The sequence below is a fragment of the Podarcis melisellensis genome (assembly GCF_964234715.1).
Source record: "Podarcis melisellensis genome assembly, chromosome: 7".
Classification (NCBI taxonomy): Eukaryota; Metazoa; Chordata; class Lepidosauria; order Squamata; family Lacertidae; genus Podarcis; species Podarcis melisellensis.
Window position 1 is genome coordinate 40,566,107 of NC_138539.1, and position 22,884 is coordinate 40,588,990.

General features: G+C 38.3%; 1 protein-coding gene and 1 long non-coding RNA gene across 5 annotated transcripts in view; one reads left to right on the forward strand and one right to left on the reverse strand.

Moving 5' to 3' along the window:
• Positions 1-19: 19 nt before the first annotated feature.
• Positions 20-22,884, forward strand: part of LOC309373958 — a 66,179-nt gene continuing 43,314 nt past the window's right edge. Inside the window, exons 1-4 of the long non-coding RNA XR_014170308.1 lie at positions 20-410; positions 443-853; positions 4,504-4,621; positions 6,102-6,277. This is a non-coding gene — a long non-coding RNA (uncharacterized lncRNA). The remainder of the gene's footprint in view (positions 411-442; positions 854-4,503; positions 4,622-6,101; positions 6,278-22,884) is intronic.
• Positions 16,024-22,884, reverse strand: part of MAPRE2 (microtubule associated protein RP/EB family member 2) — an 85,113-nt gene continuing 78,252 nt past the window's right edge. For all 4 annotated transcript variants that reach the window (XM_081918568.1, XM_081918569.1, XM_081918567.1 and 1 more), the window contains 3 exons: positions 21,394-21,533; positions 20,711-20,869; positions 16,024-17,999 (listed from right to left, as the gene is read on the reverse strand). In XM_081918568.1, the coding sequence (XP_081774694.1) occupies positions 17,928-17,999; positions 20,711-20,869; positions 21,394-21,533 (371 nt within the window). In that variant the 3' untranslated portion in view covers positions 16,024-17,927. The remainder of the gene's footprint in view (positions 18,000-20,710; positions 20,870-21,393; positions 21,534-22,884) is intronic.

The window sequence follows — 22,884 nt, forward strand, 5'->3', positions numbered from 1 at the left end:
CAACGGCTTTTACCCTCGCTGCGCATGCGCCCTGTATGTTCTCCTCATCAGCTGCATTGTGCGCGCGGGCTTCGCCGTTGAGATAACGGGACGCAATTACATCGCTTCAGAGCCCCCAGTAAATTTTTCCCAGTCGGTTGCAGTTATATACGGGTTCTCTCTTTTTCTTACAGGAAACCGTATGGTACCTGCTTTAGGAGATATTTGCGTGAGAAAGATTATAAGGGCTTATTTATTGATGCTAAATCAGTATTTATGCACTTAGCCACCTTCGGTTTTTGACTCCAGCCCCAGAGTGCACATGACACTGGCCACAATCCATCCATATTCTGAAATTTCTTGAGTAATAATGCTGTTTGGTGCTTCCCTCCTCAAACAGCCTTCCCATTTGGTTTGAAAACTCTGTTGAGGTGAGGTGTGTATATTTGAAAACACGGTTGAGGTGAGGTGTGTACATTTGAGGCAACAGATGCACATGTGCGGATGACGTTTGGTGCAAGTAAATAAATCCAGTAATACACATGAGGTGAAGGCATCCCCACCCTCCTCAATGGTGGTTATATCAACATAACTTTTTTAAAAAAACCAACTGGAAATGCAACAGGATCCAGCAGCCTCACCTTGTATGGAGCCACTAATGTATATATAGTCTTAAGACTGTGAGAGGAAAGTTGAATTTGCTACTGAGCCATGAAACTCCCTAGGTAACCAGGCCCAGGGCTGGCCAAGACATTTGGTGGAGTGAGACAGCGGAAACCCCTAAGGCAGTAGCCCTGTGGGTGCCCTGCTGCCTTTGCCTGTGGCACAGAAGCCGTGCCAGCGCTGATTTCCAGCAAGATCTCACCTGAAATTGGTGCAGATGCCAGCACCAATATTCTGCCAGTGATGGAGGCAATAGCAAGGGCAACACAGGCAGAAGCAGCAGCATTCTAAGGAAAAGTGGGACATTCTGATAACCTCTAAATCAGGGATGTCCCTGGAAAATAGGGACAATTGAAGGGTTTGAAATAGTAAGCATAATCATTTTAATGCTTCATGCTGTTTCTTTGAGTTTTTCAATCATTTCAAATACACAGGTGTGGCTTGAAAATCACGGCACATATAAGAAATGGAAGAAAGGGGAAATCACAAGGGAGAAGTATACAAGAGTAGCCAACAGTTGCAGGGAGGACAGGTGGGTCAAAGCTCAGGTTGAGCTCAGGCTTAAAAAAGAGGAATGCGTTCTCTTGAGAGTTGGTCAGGGATTAATGTGGCTTTTTGACCAAAAAATGTTAGCTACTCCTGGCATAAATGGTTTGGGAGCTAGTTTTCTGAAGATCCTTCCCCCTTGTCCCTTTTCAGTTATCATTTAAGACATGCGTTATCTATAGGCTTTATCCTAAGTATTACTGAATAAAAGCAAATTCAAGTTAAATCACTTGATGTGACTTGCTTCCAAGTAATGTGTTTCAGTCTGGAGTGCTTTGAATATAGTTTCCACTGAAATCAATGGACTCTAATTCCAAATAAATATGTTTTGAATTGAATGATCTCAGTAACATTTTCAGTGACACTGTGTAAAAAGATTTATCACTCCGCAGGGGGAAGTATGTGGACTTCACAGCAGGCATCAAGTGAATTAATAACTGAATGGATTCAGTCTAAATTCTCTTTAGAATACTGCTTTATATAGTATATATATGGTGGGTATGAGAATAAATTGTTTCATAAAGGATGGTGACTGAAAGGGTCTGCTATTATGTCACAGGTTTTTAAAAGCAAAAATTACAAAAAGTAAAAACATTTTAATTCATGTATGGGTTTCACAACAATTTCTGATTGCTGCACAAATAAAATATTCATTATTTATGCACAGTGTGATATGCCAGGAAGAATTGCACTGCTGGTAATATAGTTCAGTAATTATTATAGTATTTGAGTAAAAGCTACCAGAACATCAGGGGACTCATTGCAATGCTGACAGTTTCAAACATCAAAAAGGTATTACAGAGTGCTACAAATCAAATGAAGTTAAATTACATTCTCTTTTATAGCGTCTGACTCTTATATAAGGCAGTGGGCTTTTTATTGTTAATAAAAAGTGCAGAAATATTTCTCCAGTATTACTAGTATATGAAATTTCTTATTTAGTTCCTGGTCAAATACATTTCCTCTAACTATTTTTTGAAGCTTTTCCAAAATAAATAAGACACAATTCTAATTTAAAAAGTCACAGACTTGGTGAGAGTGTGGTGCTGATAACACCAAAGTTGCAGGTTTGATCCTCATAAGGGACACCTGCATATTCCTGCATTGCAGGGGGTCTGTCTCCCACCAGTTGGGACTAGATGATCCTCAGTGTTTCTTCCAACTCTACAGTATGATTCTGTGATTCTAAGATGCTTACCACTTGGCTTCTGTCATATCTCCATAAAAGAAAAATAACTCCTGTATTATAAAATTTAGCAAGATGACCCAAAATGCTAAATACATAGTAGACAAAGAAATGCTGACTTTTTCATTATCTCAGGAGCAGAGAGAGAAAAAGCAGAGAACCCGAGAGCAAGAGCACTCTGTCCACCTGCAATTCCCAACAACTTCCATATAGAGACATACTGCCTCTGACAGGGAAGGTGGAACAGAGCCATCAGGCCTGGTAGCCACTGATAGCCTTATCCTCCATGAATTTGACTCTTTTAAAGCTATCAAAGTTGGAGACCATCACTACCTTTTCTGGGAGTGGATTCCATTGTTTAATACTGCACTTCGTGAAGTACTTCCCTTTGTCTGTCCTGAATTTTACAACATTCAGCTTTATTGAATGTCCAGAAGTTCTATTGTTATGAGAAAGGGAGAATAGGTTTTCTCTACCTGCTTTCTTCACATCATGCAGAAGTTTGTAAACTTTTCTCATATCACCTCTTACCTTTTTTCTAAGCTAAAAAGTCCCAAATGTTGCAACCTTTCCTCTATGATTCTATGCTTGTCGTAGAATTGTAGGGTTAGAAGGGACCCTGAGGATCATCTAGTCCAACCTCCTGCAATGCAGGAATATGCAGCTGTCCCATATGAGGATCAAACCTACAACCTTTGTGCTACCATCCCCACAAGCAAGCTATGTCCAGGGGAGTAATGCATCGGCAACAATATGCAGGGCTTTCTTCAGCTGGAACGAACCAGAACTCAGTTCCAGCACCTGTCAGGTGTGTGTCATTGCCATTCTAGAGAATGAGAGAGGTGATCATGGTGAGTTCCAATACTTCTTTCTAGAAAAATAGCATTTAATATGTAGTTAATAAAATAATTGCTTGAATTCTCAGTGTGTTGATGAAAATGCAAGAGGCATAAATGCAGTCTTTGCATTTTGTTTCATGGTATGATCTGAGACACCTAGCCCACACAGAAGAAACTTTTAGATTAGTGCCAGGGAAATTGAGTGTCAATTCTTTATTGTTAATTAAAGTTGCATGCTGGATTCCTGTTCTATCCGATAATGGCATTAGCATTGCTTATCCTACCTAAGAGCCTTTAATAAAAGGGTGACATATCCTCTTTCCTCTTTGTTATGTTTTATAAGAACTTAATAGGAATGCTTTTCCTACTAATATCACTCTGCTGTGCTCACTTTAATTGTCTGATTAAACTTTAGCTATATTGCTTGGATATAATTAAACACCTTAACAGTACATTTGTAGTATTATCAACAAACAGTTTTATAAATATATTGAAGAATTGTAGTTTGCAGAGGATGGAATATGAGTGATAAGGAGATGAGTCCCCTTAATCCCTTCCTCAAATTTCCTGTACCACTTTTAGGATCTGCTTTTCAACTGGTATTGGTGGTATTTTCTCCCTCCCCATTTCTAAAAAATTAAAAGTCCTCCCCCCTCAAGTGTTGATATGAGTTAAACATGCTTTTTTGTATTACTTGTGGGTTGGACCTTTGCTAAATAAATAATTCTTTTATTAATTCATTGAGAGAACCCTACAAATACTTCAATACCCATTTTTCTGGTGGGGAGGCCCTGTTCTACATTTGCAACATTATCTGCTGTCTGAAAAGTTCCTCCGACCAACTCCTTGCTACTTCTTTTAAGCCCAATGCCTGCCTTCCTTTTATTGAGGTTGAAACAGAATTTATTCCAAGCCCAATGCACTTTGAAACAAGTTGTTACTCGGGGACATGTTTTAGCAGCAATTTCTATCTAATACATGGGATGTCACATGATAGTGACTCCATTATATAGGAATCACATGGAATAAGCTCCTCAAGCTCCCCACCCCCAACATTCTTCCAGTAGTGTTTTCCTGGTTTGGCGATTGGTTTTATTGTTCCACTCCAAACAAGCCATGGTTGCTAACTTATCCCTGGCTCAAATGTAATGCTAAGCCAGGGATAATGGCTTGTCACTTCCACTAGGGGAGAAGTGAAGCGAGAGCCATTTGCACATTCACAGTAAACTATGTACTGTACTATGCCATTATGAGATTATCTTACAACAGTGTTATAAATTGTCTTGGCAGAAACTATGCTGTTTGTGTGTTTTTTGTGCTGCACCCATCCAATGGTTTAATATATGGCACAGCTACTTGGATGTGATTTGGTGATTGGGAAAGAACATAACTGAACTATACTGATAAGGTGCTTGAGAAAGATTCATGCTGCTTGGCCAAGAAATGGCGTGGTGCATGAGAGGTGCTGCCACTATGCTGTCTGAGTAGTGCATGAAATGCACCTTTCCTTTATTGCTTGTCATTAAAAGATGTGGCAGCTAATTTAACAAGAAAAGTAACAACCCTTCTTGTACTTGCTAAGCCATGGAGGAGGCTTTATTTCACACTCCTCATGCTAAGAAGATTTGTGGAAGATTGGTTAAAGCTTTAAAATCCCCAGAAGCGAATCTTCTTCTTTTCATTTGCATTCAACCAAAAACAAGCTTTAGGCACACTCTGCTATCATGCAAGGGTTGCAACATGGATTCAGTGGTTCACGTGCAAGAGAGCTGTGAATAATTTTTCAAAGCAGGAAAATGTAACTTTTCTTCCTTCAGTACTCTAGGGAGATTAGATGTGTTTCTAAGGGAGGCTGTTCCGGTCTACCTTTTGACACAATGGTTATTACCATTCAAGAGGAAAATCTTATGCCTGGAATGTAATTTATCTGAGAAAATACATACATATATAATATTTCCAAGGCTATCAGTAGAAAAATAAATGTATTTCGCACCATATCCTCCATTCTCATTTTTGCAAAATTCAAGATTGGCCCTATAGTCTACCTTCATATCTACTATCTTTAGGTGCCAGGCAAAAACATTTCTCTTCAACCAGGTGGTTAGCTGATTAACATTCTATAGCTTTTTAAATGTATTTGTGGGGAGGAGGGGTTTGTTGGTTAGTTTTTGTTTTATTAAATATTTTGTATTCTCATTTTGTATTTTTCTGTTGCGAGCCACCCTGTGACCTTTAGATGAAGATAAAATTTGTTACAAATTTAAAACGAATTGAATCAACAACAACAGCACCTTTCTTAGAGTTGATTTGCATGGTTCGTAGGCCAATCCACAATGAGCTGAATTTTTGGCTTGTATTAATTTCCTCATGTAAGGACCGGTGGTTAGAACACATGGTGAAGGACACAGATTCAGTCAATTTGCATCATGGTAAATTAATGGCCCTTTGAACATTGGGATCATGTACCATATTGTTTGAAAATTGAAAGTGGAAAGGAGAAAACAAGATTGCACTTTGTGCACATTTTCATGTGATTCTGCCACACTGAGCGCAGTGGGACTTATTTGTGAATAAACATGCACTGCATGACCCCTTTTCACAAAAAAGGACTGAAGTGCTTTTGAGCCTCCCACTCTCTGTTGTGGTACATGTGAGTGTTGTTGTTGCAGTACAGGAGGGCAATTAGTACAGTACTAGTACACTGTGCTAGTAATGTATAGGCTTTTGTTTGTATTTAAAGAAAAGCTATCCAAACCTCACGTAAAAACACCCTGAAGTATTAAACTGATGCCTTGTAGTTATTCATTTTGTAGAAAAAATAGAGACAGACTGATCATTGCAATTTTGCTGACAGCAGGAGTAAATTATTGTTTTTATTATTTATAAAGCATCTAGGAATAGCCAGAGTGCTGTGCACAGATAAAAATAAAAGATAGACCCTGCAGGCTTGGAGTGTAAAAAGCAAGTCTAAGTAAAAGGAGAAGAGAAAATAGATGAAAGGAGGAAGTTTGCTTTAGAAAAGCCAAGATGAAGCACTGAATCTTGAGGAGTCTTTTGAAGGAAGGTAACACACAGGCCAATTAATTGCCAGAAGCAAGGTTGCCATACTGAAACTACCCATTCACTTATAAATTAACTGTGTTAATGCTGGGTTGATTCTGCAGCCAAATGCTTTAGTTAATGGAGCTCTTATTCCACACCACTCCACTGAAGTTGTGCAATAGCCATGAAATGAAGTGATGCTTACATAGATCATTCTGAGTTGTGGATATAAGCCGAGGGATACAAAACTGTATTTACCATGATGATCCCAAAAACATTTATTTCTTTAGTAGGTTAAATTGGCATTTTCTATTATCTTAGCATCTTAAAGGAAAGAAAAACAAAGCAATATTAAAAGGCTCTCATACTTTTCATGTTTGTTTCCCAGGCTCCCCATGGGGGGCCATTAAGTACTAATTGGCATCATGTAGTCATTGGGTAACATTTATTAGTCACTACTGAACATTTGACAGTGATCCCCTATTACTGCGATCACTACTTGTCAAAAGCATCTGAGTGCAAAGTTTTGTGGATTTTTGCATATGTAAAAATGCACTAGGTACCAGCAAAGAATTCAGAAGTTCAACATTGTAATCTAGAATATATGAATTAAGATTGCTTCAGATGTTCTTTCCTTCAGTTATTCATCCTGTGAGGTAATAGTTGTAGTAGTAATAGTACTGTACGTATTCTGTACCATCTGAAAGACAGTGCAAGTATATTTTCATCATGACATTTTAGAGAGAAGATTGGACTAGAACTGTCTATGTGTCTCACATGTTAGCCTGCAATCTGAGGTGGTATAATTTGCTTAGTCTATTAAGGCTCTGTCTCTGTTTCATGGATTGTTAAAGTACCGTAGATGACTGTAAAGGGAGGCACCTTTGACTCTACCACCTTCATGTGTTTCTGCTCATGTTAGTAACATCATTTTCCTCATCCTGTGCATTATGATACTAATCACATAGCAGCATGTTTCTGATATTAGTAGTTTTCTTATTTTTTCACATTAGTGTAAGGTGAAAATGGATAATTGGTTGATAGATATGGGAGTTAGCAATAGCTAAAGATAACACTCATTCAGAAAGGTGCTAGCAACAGGAATAGTTCACAGGAATAAATGTTAATATAGCCCAAGGAACTCCACCTGCCTTCTTTAGAAAACAAATGAGAATTGAGGGAACTCTGTTTCAGAATGGTTGTGGTCATTGTGTTCTTCTTAGTCAAAAACTGCACTTCATATAAAGAATAGTGAGCAGCTAATACTTTCTGACTGCTAATTTTAGTCTAAAGTTCTATTTCTACTCTTCTTGGTTGCTTTTCTTTTAACAAATCATACTTTAGGATTGCAGTAGGAAATTTAGATTTAACCTCAAGCATCATGGTTTTGTCTCATCTCTTGTCCTAATGCAGTGCAGATGTTTAACTGCTGTATGTAAGTCAAGGCTTTATTGCAAAGGTTCTCCTTAATGGAAACCATATGTAGGATTGACTATAGGCAACTCTGAGAGCAGGAAGCTCAAAATCATACAGGAAGGTATTCAAAATACCTGAGATTCTTATTTTTGCAGGACACCATCCAGATGTTATACATAGTGCAGCTGTTATTTTTATTTTTAGGGAAGTGGAGGGGGGAATGAGGAGTAATTACATTCTTAAGATAATAAACAATGTGTAGAGTGACAAAGAAAAAAATATTAATATTACTGAGGCTTACCATAAACTTTGATTATCACATTTGCAATCACTATGCGGCCTGCACAACGTAAGACTCCAAGCCCATTTCAGCCTTCTATCTGTGGTCTCCAGTCTGAATTCCAGATTATCAAGAATTGCCATTTATATGTTTTCTCTTTTGAGTCTGCTGCATATTTCTACAACATTCACACAGATATGTCAACTTAAGTAATGTTCTTCCACTTCAGTCATTATGCCTCTGGCTTTCCCTTTTAGTGAAATGTATTTAATGTTTCAACATGTGTGTTCTGTATTGGCTAGTTGCTGGCCTGCTGTGGCCCAACAAGTTTGCACTATGTGGGATGCTAGGATTCTCTCCTTTTCCCTTTTTCCTCTTTCCAATTTCCTGTCTATGATCAACCCTGGTTCTGTTTCATAACCATAATGCTATAAGGTTCAGGGCTAGTGTTCTGCATTAATTCACTGTTGGAAACAATGGTTGGAGTTTTACTCAGAATTAGGTCTGGGTGATGTTAGGTTTTCAACATCGCCATGTATCACCAGCCAAACATTGTGGTTTGGTGATAAACAGTGGTGATGAAAGAAGCTGCATTGGCCCCAGCTGACAAGGCGCAGGATGAAACTGTCTTACCTCTCACCGCAGCAGCTGAGGTGCTTATCAATATATCACCCAGGACTACTCAGAATAGATTCATTTAAAGTAACAAGTTAGTCATGTTCATAATTTCTATGGTTCTACCCTGAGTATGACTAATGTTGAATACAACCCAATACTTTGTGTTTATTGCAACTGACATTTCACTGGGTTTCCTCATTTGACATAAAAGAGGTGATTCCTGTGCTCTGTTTTGTAATTCATCAGGATGTACCTACTTCACTGAATTGTTTATAGATCTGGGGTAATCTATTATTTAAAATATTTATCTGGATGCTTACCTAATTGAAATAATACCCACAGCAGCTGAACTGTTGTATATAGCAGGTATGTAGTTCAGTAGGTGATTCAGTATGTAGTTCAGTAAGTGATTATTACACTAAGCTGTAATAACTCCTTTATCATATTTTTACTACCACCAATGGCTGGTTAAAACTAGTGTGTCTGCAGGTTCACTCATTCATATGCATTTAAACAGAGCCAAGGTATAAATATAAGACATGGCAGGGTTTCTTACTAGTAGAGCAGCTCCTCCAAATAATCTCTTCTGCTTTAAGATCTGTCTTCAGAGGTATTGTGTGTTGCCTTTTTTCATTAGGGCATTTGCTCTTCACAACTTCAATAGAGGATCTCCTTTTTAGAAGTGTGTGAATGACCTATTTATTAGACCCAACTGTTTCTGCAGAGTGTGCTGAATCTTTTTTTACTATTATTTATTATTTTGGATGCATTTTGTTGCAAATCACTACGGGGAAAGTGTTGTTTAAAATAAAATGAAAGAAACAAAAACACTAATGTTCATCACCACATAGGCAAATTATTATTATTATTATTTATTATTAACAACAACATTTGTATACCACCCTATACCTGCAGGTCTCAGGGTGGTTCACAAGATAAAATCACAAAATACTAGTAATCTAGTCCTGGACCAGGGTTGGGGAAATGTGTGTTCTTCCAAATGCTGTTGGACTATACCTCCCATAATCCCCGACAATTGGCTCTCTCGGCTGAAGCTGACAAAATTTGGGAGACTCTGGAGGGCTACAAATTTCTCTATCCCTGTCTTAGAGAAGAGTCACCATAGTTTGAATATCTAGCCAAAGTATCATGTTATATATAGTTATATTATTTTCAAATATTTAAAACTAAAGACACAAAAGCTGCTGTGGATATAACTTTTCTAGATTGCATTACACCGCAAATTTTAAACATTACTTTTATTTGTATACCTATTATGCCTCCAGACATAAGCACACTTTAGAACTTGCATCCAGCCTTGCTTAAAGCAAGACAAGATTTATTACAGAATGATTTTCATACTGAGTGGATGCTTTTTGCTAGAGTTCAGGCGATGTTCCTCAATAAGAAAAACTTGCTTTGGCATTTCCTGCTCCTGATACTATCCAGACATATCTGAGCCAATAATGTTGAGATGTTTGCAAGAGAATAAATACTGGCAGATGTTCCTTGTTAGGCAGCAATTTACTGTGGATTTTACAGTAAAATGTGTGTTTCAAGGCAATGATTTACAGAAATGACTACTGTTGTGTTAGAAAAAATTACATGACTGAAAACCTGAGTTTATTTCATAAACCCAAAGAGTCACATTCTTACTACTTCTCTTCCAGGCCTCTTAAAAATTGCGCCCTCCCCCTCCAAGCTGAAGGCAGCCCAAGGATGCTTAGTTACTAAAAGGAAAAATAGCAGGTAGCCACACATCCCCCAAAATGGAAGGCATTATTCCTTTTCATTTTGTCTAGTCCCCAGATTCTTTCTGAAGGCAGTCAGAAACGTATTTCCATACTTTTAAAATGCCATCTGTATTTATTAGTAATTATGATAAAAGCTCATATTTTACCACACAGACTCCATAGTGGATATGAGCAGCAACAACAAAAATGGAAATGCAGCAAGTATTATTTCCTCCAATCTGCCTTGAAATCCAGTTGTTGCTGTGTAGATCACAAGAGTCAATGGAGCAATAAGCCAATGAAGCAATTCAGATCTTGTGTTGGCTATCTGGCACATTATCAATATGCACTGTTGAAATAAAAGTCAGGTTAAGTGGTAAAGGAAACACCAGTTTCACTTGCAGTTCTCGAAAAGGCAAGGAAAAGTAGGACAGCACCAAGAATGAGATTTGGCATATATCATTTGCTTTTGCTGCTTTATTTGACCAGGGTCATCAAAGAAATGTGGTTCTCCAGAGGATAAAAATACAACTGAGAGAGACTGCTTTCATCTCTAACCCAATCAGTCATAATCTTTGCTGATTGGTTTTTTTATGTAACTATTTATATGTGTCATGAATGTCCCAAATTCTTTCCCAAAAGGCAACAATTGCAGTAAAATAGGCAGCTTTATTAGAAGCAATATTGCAGGCATTATAGAGCAGCTAGCCAAGTATTAAGGTCAATGTTTCTCCTTGGTGGATAAAGTCTTGGAATATATAGAAAGAAATGTAGCTTCTGGGTCATGTGTCATGTCCACACATAATAGACCAAACTCCATGAAAAGCCCCTCGCTTGTGCATGCAAACCAATCACTCCTTCTTTGCTCCCACTCTGGCAAAAGTGGGATTAGCTATCAGGAGGCCTTGGCTTTTCATTACATCTGAACTATGGAAAGCGGTTTGTTGCACCCTAAAAAGTAATTATTGCTAGCTGACCTTCAAACATGGCTTGTTGTTTCTATTATTTCTGTTTCTATTGTTGCTTAGAGGCACCTTAGTGCAAAAATGCAAGTAATTAATTAATTGCTCAGTACAGGAGGACAGGTATTAAGGGTGAAATGACAAAGTTTTACATTGCTTAGAAACAATTTTAAGGCAACAAGTTCTCCTCTCACCAAATACCTGGGAAGAGGGATACATTCTACCAGTGCTTCCCTTGGTCCAATTTCTGTATCCATGCAGTAACAGTCATTGGCATTCTCAAACACATCAGGATTTGAGACTGCCTGGTTACCCATGTGCATTGCGTTTCCTAGAGGAAAGACAGGATATTAATGTAATCAACCAATCAATTTGGCAAACTAGATTAATGCTCCTTTGTGATAATGACACTCACCAGCTTGTTTACACTAATGATTTCTTTGGGATTGATCTTAACAGATAGATATTTTACGTGGAATACGTGGAAAAGTTTCCTTGGAAAAACAAATTATCACTGCTGTACAAGTCAAGCAACAGCGGAAGAAGCCAAAGCAACACACATTAGTATCACAATTATTAACAGAGATTTATTTGGGTCAAATTTTATGCTTGCATAGATAACAGAAGCTAATTTCCTTCCGTCTTGTCTAACCATTCTACCTCATTAACATATTTTCTGTAAAGAAGGATTTCAATGAGGACAGTAGCATTTATCTAAAGTTCCTTTAATGCTACGTGATTAGGAGAACAGTTTGGCTATTGGCTGATATATACATTCCATTTTCTAATAAAGATGTCCATTATTTTTATGTTTCTAAGTGAAAAATTGAGCCAACATTTCAACATCTACAAGAAGTGAACAAGAAACAATGCCACACGCACAGAATCAACACTACCAAATATAACATTTTTGTAGAAATATGGAATAAAACACCTTAAAAAAAACAAAAACAAAATGTAGGTGTATTCAAAGTGAAGCAACAAATTATCAGAAGCTCTAACTAAAAGGGTTTAAGATGTGATTCTATAGCTGATATTGCAGATCATCCTGAGGACTGTTCCTTTTTGCTTTCACTAATTAAGGATTTCCCAAACTTGGGGCCCCAGCTGTTTTGGGGCTATAATTCCCATCATTTATTTATTTATTTATATTTAATTTCTATGCCGCCCTATACCCGAAGGTCTCAGGGCAGTTCTCATAAAATATCAAATACATAAAATCAAAACAAAATGCAACAACCCAATTAAAAAAAACCCCAAAAGAGCCAGCATTTTAAAAAAGGGTATAGAATGCAGATCAAGTCAGGCAAAGGCATGGTTGAAAAGGAACATTTTTGCCTGGCGCCTAAAGGTGTATAGTGAAGGCGCCAGGCGGACTTCCCTGGGGAGAGCATTCCACAGACGGGGAGCCACTGCAGAGAAGGCCTGTTCTTGTGCTGCCACCCTCCGGACCTCTCATGGAGGAGGCATACAAAGAAGGGCCTCAGAAGATGATCTCAGGGTCCGGGTAGGTTCATATGGAAAGAGGCAGTCCTTGAAGTATTGTGGTCCTGAGGCATTTAAGGCTTTATAGGTCGAAACCAGCACTTTGAATTGGGCCCAGAAACTAATTGGTAGCCAGTGCAGTCGGACCAGGATCCGTGGAATATGCTGAAACCATCTTGCTCCAGTGAGCAACCCAGCCACGGAATTCGGCACCAGCTGAAGTTTCCAAATCCCATCATCCCTGACCACTGGGTCCTGCTAGTGAGATATTTTGGCTGTTTCTGCCCTATCCCTAGTTTTTCTTCTGGAACTGCTATCCCTTTCTTCTGCAAATTAAAAACTCATGTCAAATGGTTTCATCATCACAAATTATTGGTGCTTAAGTATATCCATTTGCTATATACTGTACGTCTTAAATTAAGAAAGACTATACAGAAATGATGCAATAAATTATCAAATTATCTCAAATTGTTTTATGTTTTCATAATACTACATGCTATATTTATTTTATTTGATACTCAGAAAGTATAATATTCACGAATTTGGACAAAAACAGAGGGTGCCTTCAGCCTGTCATTATTTTGAATTTTAGGTTTGCAGAAAGTGGATTCAAACAATCGGTTGCCTTGGTGCAACAAATGCACTTTTTTTAAAAAGGATTTTTAATTTTTTTTTTGCTGTTTGGAAAGTGACAGGAAAATGTATTGAAAAGTGTGGGATAAATAAATAATGGGAAGATGTATAAAAAAATCCACAAGCAAATCAGCATGAATGCAAGGTCTCATTGTCACTGCAACTGCCTGTAAGCAAATCTAACAAATACTCAATGAAAACTGGACATAGTCTAGGTTTTTAAATCTTCTGCAAGCAAATCGTGCTGAATGATCAAGAAACAGGTCATCTGAAGGAGCTGGCAGCACTGACATTAGACAAAATATATTCAAATGGTACACCTTCCACTCTTCAAATGCAGCTCAGTCCTGAAATGAGTTTTCTTAATCTGTTTTGTGGGACTTTGTTTCAAATAAGTAACAACGCACCAACACAACTCCCTAGTCTTACATCTCCACCTCAACCTGTCCAGGCTGATCTTGCTGGGTCTCAAATAAATCATTCACACTTTCCTCCATTCCTTTTGAGGTTGTAACAAGTGTACCAGATTCTCAGCAAGGAGCAGCTAGTGTTTAAGCGATCACTAGAATAATATATTATTGTGAAATTAACTTCATGTTATTTTCCAATGATTCTGGCTTGATTGCATGTGTAAAGTTGCATTATAAAGAGCATATTGTTTAATGCATGCAATAGAATCCTACATCCTCTCAATCAGCCAGTGGATCAGGCCCTGAGCAGGACCTGCTTTTGCTGGTAGGAAGCCTGGACCCAACTTAGTGAAATCTACTTTAAGCACACTTACTTTGATTAATATTAATACTGTAATATTAAACTCATTTCCTCTGTCACCTGTAAGGAAACAAGAAGTACCTTTGGTAACGGAGGGGGCTAAAATGGGGAGAACAATTTCAAGTAGGTATTTCCTCTTGGAGTGAAACAGCAGTGAGCTTTCCTGCCAGTTCTTAATTACCTGTAAAAGTTCTAATAAAATGTCAGCATTGAACTGGAGCCGTAGGGTTGACTTTCCCACATGGAACAATTATTGTTGCACCTTATTTAATTCAGCATTAATGGACAGAGAAAGGATGAAAGCCCCAAAGCCTCCTTCGGATAGTAACCAGGAAGTTCCTTCTGAACTTGATTAGGCCCTTCACAGAACACATGACCTGCTTTGTGTAAATGTTTCTGGAAGCTTCACCAGATGTTGATGTGAATGGCTAAACTCCAAAATCAAGGCCATCTTGGAGGAGGTCATTAAAACAGTGATATATTGTATTGGCTTTAATAAATAAATGAGTGTTTAAAATATAACACTCTAGTGTGAGCATGCACTAAATATTTTCTTCTGCTACAGAGGCACCTTGTATACTCAGAAGGGCCAGGACACATGCAAGGCTTCCATATGTTCAAGACTTGGCCCAGCTGCTACCCTCTTAAGGACTGTCCCAACACACTTTCCTCCTGTGTGCATTTATGTCCACCTGCGGTTCTGGAAATGCATTGTGCCTTCTTCTGTGGAGCTTTGGACTGCATTCCATCTCTCAGTCTGTGTTTCTTAATATGTTCACAGTAGATTCAGGAGCAATTTATTTTTATTGCCGTTTGCTTTGTTTCAAAATGTGATGGAAAGAAAGACATGTACATGGATTAGATAGCCTTTTACTTTAAAAGTACTTGGCTTTAACCCAACTCAAAGTACCTGAATGAAACCGGTTTATCTGTTAGAAAATAGAACACATATAGCCTCATGAAAGTCTATTGAGCTAGGCACCTTGTAACATATACTTTTTTTTATTAAATATGTAAAAAGATAACGCAAGTCAAGTTATTCACATATTCAGAGACCAAAAAAAGTCTACTCTATCATGCGACAATTGGTGGGTAACGTAAAATGATTGATACATCTGAATAAGACTTTTTGCATCTATTAAGTCATTACTTATCTATTTATAATTAACAATACATATGTTTACATTCCTTTCAGTTTACATTTAATATATAACCAAAGCTTTATGGTGTGCTATTTAGTAAAAGTAATTACAAATGCATATTAAAACCATAACGGAATAACAGGGTTACTCACCACGGTGGGGGTTGTCCTCTTTCCCTTTCCAGAGTCTCTCACTCCCCTCAGCACAACTGAGCAGATCAGGCTCCTATATATATTTGTGTACATTATAAATGACTATCCTCCTGCCTCCTAGGCCAGCCACTTTCTGTCTCCTAACAAAAAAGTGGCAGAGTGAAACTGCCCCACAGGTCGATTATACAAAAACAACAGAAGAAAATCAGACACAGTCCACCCCCCTCCCTTTCACACACACATACACACATAGAAGCTAAGTGACAGGACTAGGGGGCAAAGAGGCTTTGATGGGAACTCTCGGGGAACAAAGAAACCCAGAAAAGCCCAGAAAGCACTTCAAAAGGAAGTGATCTGAAAATTTGCTCAAGAGGAAAAATGAAACGGATACAACTGCATTTGTGACAATGACTGGGTGCTTAAAGGCTGGTTCAGGAAACTTGGAACTGCCCAATCTTCCTTTTGATCACAATGGGCATTTTGGGAACAGCAAAACTAGAATCTTGAGAGACAGCAAGACTAGAAGTAATAATACAATTGTGGGCACTGTAAAACAGAATATGCTTCCCCCCCCCCATTCTGCATCATTATAGCATACTACATCCTTCTGAAAGTAACTGTTCTTTTATTGTCTTATGTATAAAGCCTTTAAGTGAAACCAAATCACTTTGAACAATTAAGAAAGGGTAGGGTTAAAAAGGGGGGCACATTGATTTTCATGGTGATAAAGTTGAAAGGGATAAGGGGGGCAAGATGTAAATATTTCCAATATGAAGAGATTGATTACAGCTCTGTTGAGCTAAAGGGGTTAAGCTAAGGAGATGCAAACATTTCTTCGAATGTTTAACCATATTATACATGCTGCCTGAGCTGAATGACTACATATGAGTCACTTTACTGCATAAAGGGAGCAATTTAAAGATGCGAGAGCTTCTTGCTTGAATCAATGAAAAGGTAAAGATAAAGGTAAATGAACCCTGGATGGTTAAGTCCAGTCAAAGGCGACTATGGGATGCGGCGCTCATCTTCTGGAGTTCATAAGGCTACTTGGACACCTTCAGTATTTGTAGCCTGCAGGTTGATATTCCATTAGATTTCTGTTGCTGTACTTGCCTAGCCAAATAACCAGTCAAATATCAAACTGAGGATGAGGAATGAAGTAGCAAGGGAACCCCCCCCCCCCACACAAATAAATAAAAACAAATAAACCTACAACTGGACTAAGAAAATGTGCAATTTAAGTTTAGGAAATAAGGAATGTTTTAATACGTGGTTTGCTATTTTTCTACTACAAAAATGTCACCATCTAACTGCAAGATAAATAAAGGTAATCTTAAAACCGGTGGCAATGAAACAATTCTGTAAACTAACACTTTGTTCCTGCATTCTGCCAATGCTTTCAGGAGTCGCAGACCACAGAACCATTCCTGTTTTGCGTCTCGGGGTAATGTATCTTTACTTCCCAGGCTAAGCCTGAAAAGTGGCACTAGCATCTGTATGGAAAAGAGGTGAACAATAAATTTCAAAGAAGACTATAAAGACTTCATGTTTTGGCATGTCCAATCCTACAATTAAAAAAAAAATTCCCCCCAATTTCATGTACACATGAGTAAGAGGAAAGTGGTTGATTCACATAATTGCCATTTCCAGCAGTGGAAGTTTGTAGTCAAGTGAAATCTGCAGGTGCAGCTACAGTGGTGAAAGTTTCACGAATGCTTGAACCAACAAGACACTGAATATGGAATTGGGGGGAAAGAACATTTACAGTAGCAAGGAAAGTGTCACAGAGCTCTCAGTGTAAGAATTAGGCAGGCATGTATGCATATTCCGAAATAAAACATATACTGTGTAGATTTCTAACATGCTTTGGTGTACAACATCAGGAGGGTTACAGTTCTGCTTTTTTAAAATAAAAAAAAGGAAAAAGTTGCTCGCTTGTGTGTTGTGATAAAAGACGGGGACCAGTATAATTTGAGTGTGGTTTCAATAGTTTCCTCTCCTTTGCACAGTCTGACCAAATTTATGCCCTGTTAAAGGCCAAAATTACCACGAAATTGGAGAAATCGAACGGAACAGTACTTTTTGTCATAAGAGATGCCCATATAAATAGTTTTGAACAAATTACAAATGTATCATACTTAAGACAAAAGGAAAAAAAATAAATATATATTTTATATATATATATATTTTTAAAAGCTGAACAAATCTCAAGCAGCCAAATATTTGAAGTTGCATTGGTAGAAAATGGGGACAGAGCCCGGAGACCTTCTCAGGTGCATATCCTGAAAGGAGACTTCTGCAAACACATGTTGGCAAAGGATGGGTACAGAATGCAGCTGCTGGCTGACACTCACTATGGTACATTTATGTTAATGGCAGACTGAGAGTGATTGGTTTCAAGTCTGAGGCCACACACGTTCCATTCTTCAGAAGATAAGTTCCCACACAAAATTAAAAAGTAGCAAATGTGCCAGGCTTTTTCAGTATTCCTCCTGCTGCTGGGGCTGTTCATGAACCTGGTCCTCAGCTTCATGTTCATCTGTGTGGCTGTCCTGTGTGTTGGGCGAAAAATTGCAACCATTGAATGAGTGTGTGTGTGAAGCCTTAGCCAAGTCAACAATATACTGAAAATACCAAAATGAGATTTACCACCCCGCCTTGTCTGCTAAAAATGGTGGATATTAAATTTATATTTAAATGAACCAAAGGATTATTAAAACCAGAAAATATCAGCATTATTCAATTATTGATTTAATGCAGACCCCAGGACTATGTATGGGAAAGAAGATAATTACTAAAGTTTCAATAGCCTTTAAATTCCAAATAGGTAGCTGTGGAGAAGGTTAGTGCTGAGGCACAGTGGCCGAACCAGAAATCCTCACCTTTATTTCATTAAATGCAAGTTGATGTGTTGCCCTTTATAAAACACCAACATTCAAATCCTACCTGCCCCACACCTTGAATGGGCTTTGTTACAATCTCAAATAACAAATCTGATTGCTTATATGGCATCCCCCTACTGGTTGCACTATCCGAGAAAGGCCAGATCACATAACCATCAAAAAAGATTATCAGCTTCTTTTTTTAAATAGCACTAAAGGAACAGCCCAGAGGGGTAACAAACAACTTCAGATAGATGGAGATGTTGTGGATTAAACCAGATCCTTCTGCATGCAAAGATTGTGCTCAATCATTATGCAATAACCTTTTCTCCAATCCAGATAAATGAAACAGAAGTGTGTTTTGAAAAAGAAAAAATAATTGATAATGTTTTTTCATTGATGTGGTACATCTGCAGAATATGAATAGGGATGAGATGCTATTTAAACAACTACCACCACCAACGCATACACACAATGGAACATTTTCATTTAAGTGAATGCATTTTTCCAAATTGGCAGTACTTGTTTTTGAAGCTTAAGAGAACTGAGGGTTGTATACAGAGACAAAATTATATCCTTGTAAAAGATTTAAAGCACTTTATCCAACGAAAAATCCACTTCCTGCTTGTGGCATTTCAGACCATTTACATCTGGGTATTTAGCTCAAAGACTGGCATGCTTGCAACTAGGAGAAGAATATGCAAAGTTAAAGAACACCTCTGTACTGCCCCTCACTAGGGTAAAGATAGTTCAGGCATAGGCAAACTCGGCCCTCCAGAGGTTTTGGGACTACAACTCCCATCATCCATGACCACTGGTCCTGTTAGCTAGGGATGATGGGAGTTGTAGTCCCAAAACATCTGGAGGGCTGAGTTTGCCTATGCCTGAGATAGTTTTACACAGGTTTCAATAAAGAAGAACCTGGGTTGTGGTGCACATGGGTGAACCTTGCTCTGGAACTCAAGTAAAACACAAGTAGTAATATTACAGGATGCATTTAGGTTTGATGAGGCCCTAAGCTACTGAAGGTAATGGGGCCCTTTATATGTCCAGCTGTCCTTTGTCAAGAACAAATTGTTGCTGTTTCTTGTGTTGAATAAATGCTATATAGTAATTTATGGACCTAATAGGTATTTAAAGCCATTTGCACACAACAAATGTGCAAATAACAATTTGTGGGGCCCATCATAGGAGCCTGCACAACACAAAACACTACTGCTGTATGTAGGCTTTATTTTATTTGTTTTTTATCTTATATTTTGGAAATGTACATCCAGTTTTTTCCCCTTTAAAAATTTGTGGGGCCCCCAAGAGAGTGGGGCCCTAAGTTATAGCTTGTTTAGCTTATACGTAAATCTGGCACTGGGTGCACCATTCCTCTGCCAATACACATGCAGAAGGCTCTTAGAATGAATGAGTGGTCTGGGCACAGCTCTCTTATCCCAATCAGATCTTCCCTTCCATCCAGCTTCCACTCAGCGCAAGCTATTATAGATATGAAAGGAACTCACAGAAGACCAACTGGAGGCTGGGTGAGGTAGAAACACAGAGCTCTGCTGAATCTATAGAAAGTCTTCACACATGGGTGCTGTGCCCTTTTGTGTTCTAGACATCTAACCATCTATCTGTTAATCACATTTACATTATACTCGCTAGCCAAAAGAGGCTTCGAGAACTACTCTGTCTCAGGCTGCACCTGCACTTTTTCATGACTTGTGAATGCAATCTGCTTATCATCTCCAGACATGGTCACACATGCAGTTAAGAACAGGAGGTAGACTGCACAGAAAGAGGGACACGGCAAAATGCTGCTTTAATTGCTTAACATAGCTAAACGAAGCTGTCTTCTTTAACTAGATGTGCTACTGTTTTAAGGATCATCGGAATCAATGAATCCACTTCCACAGCAGATTGAAGGAATTAAGATATAAAGCAGAAGCTTACAGTTAAAGTGTTTGGAATACACCCAGAATGTTCCTGGAAAGGAGTCATCTCGGTATACTAGCACAAGATGTTGACACCTCTCCAAGCTCTTGATACCAGAGGGTCAGTTTGCACAGTATTTGCCTGGTCACTTTACCCCTAATTATTCTTGAACATGCTTGTGCTTGCTGAAGGATGGATAAACTGCTGCATTGCACAGATATGAACACACTCAGTTAACAATTTCCATGAATATGGTACCTCTCTGATGACATGTATAAGTCCAGAGTATATCTAGTGACTCGTGAGTACTTCCCCGCCCCATACAAGGCTTACCCAGCAATGGCAGTCAGGCACATAAAAAGTGGACAGGGAAATGCGGCAGTGGACACATGAGTGGCTCACATCTTCTACACTCCTCATGTAATGAAAAATGCAAGTGGTTGCCTTGGACTTACGTGTTCTTCTGAAGCATACAGAACTTCCATTAGCCGCTGGACAAGGTCATTATTTTCCTGCCCATGTTCTTGACAGAGAAGCTCGATCTCCCTTAGCTTTCCAAAATAGAAATCCCTTTCCTTCTCCACACCTTCAAGTGCAAGTTTTAATGAATGTACCTGCAAAAACACAGCAGTTCTTAACACTGGATATGCTGCATTTGTCAGTCTGCACAATTGTTAGGGACACTACATACCTACATACCATAAACACAAATAGAATTGAATTTATACTCTTACACTCTGAAAAACAAGTGTCTATCTCCCAATTAATCACCACTACCTTCAATAACCATTTAAGACAGTGTTTAAACTAGTGCTATATGTACTTGTAAGTATTTTCTTTCACAACTGATATTCCAGGCAAGAATATATGAACTTCTAGAGGGTCAACATGGACATAAATGTGAGTAAGGAAGGAAAGATGCAAGACATATTGTTTCCCTTTTCTCATTAAGACATTTTTCTGTGACAGCTGGGCTAGAGCTGGACAACTCTGCTGCACTTGCCAAGTTTGATGCTGTTAGAACTCATTTAGCTATCAGGAAAGACACACTATCATCACCTTGTTTGGAAACCTAGGAAATGTCACTAAAACACTTGGGCAAATGGTAGCTTCCCATTTGGTGGCTTAAGCACGTTACCTGTTCGCTGAGCTGTATGACTTGTGTCTCCAAATCTTTATCAGATTTGGATGCTGAGCTGCTTGGTGGTGTCTTTTTTGCTGATGATGGACGAGACGGTGTAGAGCCCGGTTTTGAAGCAGGACTGGATTTGGCAGCACCTGGGGAAAATAAAAACACATTAAGATGTTTTGGAAATGCTACTTGTGGCCTTCACTGCAGAATTGATTTTCATTCAATGTTTACCATTTCAAATGGAAAATGTTTAATGTACTCGACAGAGTTGCCCAAATTGTTCAAAGTGGTATGCTTTCTAGCAGCCATCAATCTTGCAGTTTATTTAACTTTCTAACTGAGAAAACAAAGTAATTGCTTCATGTATGTTTTGAATATGTACATATGATTCAGCAGACCAACACAATGCTGCACAATTGAAAACAATTGAGAAAAAAAACCCAAAACCTTCCTGGTACATTTACATTGGGTGCCTCTTAAACACAAACCGTTTCCTTAATCTTAGAATTTCGTTTTAAAAGAAAGAAAGAAAGAATGAATGAATGAATGAATTTGGGCCATCCCTGTGATAGTCTCAACACAGTTCACACATGCAAGTTTTCTGCAGTATCCACAAGATGTCATCCTCATAAAAATATTTCCCCATATGAGCCTGTATTTACTATTTATGTGGGTTTTAAATGATAATAATAATACTGGCTCTTCTGCAGAAAAGCCAAACCCGTGTTAGCGTTTGGCTTACTGTATTTTCTGAACCAAGTCTCATGGTTAAACTCTTTTCTCACTTACAATAAATGGTAGCCAAGGTTAGTTCTTACCAGTCTGTTTTTCACATACGTAAAACACCTACCTCCTGTCAATAAAACTATTTCCTCAAAATATTCTTTGACCCGTATGTCAGATCATTAGCCACTTCCAACTTTTGACTCATTCAGATGCATGAGTCTTTCTTTATAATTTTGTTCACATCACAAATGATGTTCCCAACAGTTCTACACTCTTTTCATAAGCAGCAATTTATTTTTTGCCCTAAAGTGATACATAAACTGGATATAACAAGTTTCAAGCATATTACAAAACTCACAGTCATTATATTACTACATGTCCTAAAAGCATAATTACTTCACTTTCATTAGGATTAAAGAGATTTCCCCCTGCGGCACCTATTTTTTCTTGCTGCAAAAACAAATTATTAGAGTAATAATAAAAATCTCAAATAGACCTCATTCATGTTGCCTGAATTCCTATGGCTTCATACCTTCTATAGATCAGACTGACCAGATATATATATCATATTTGGAGATATTTCCAAAATTTGATTTAATCATGGCTTTTGCCAAAATTTAAAAAATTAGTATTACTTTAGTTTAACCAATGGCAAAAGCTGTTTTGCACATAATGGTAAGACAAACTATGGCTTAATGTGAATGTATGAGCTCCCAGAGAAGACACTGCTACTGTGGAGCCTCTTCACCATGTCTTCCTGCTGCTGTGCTG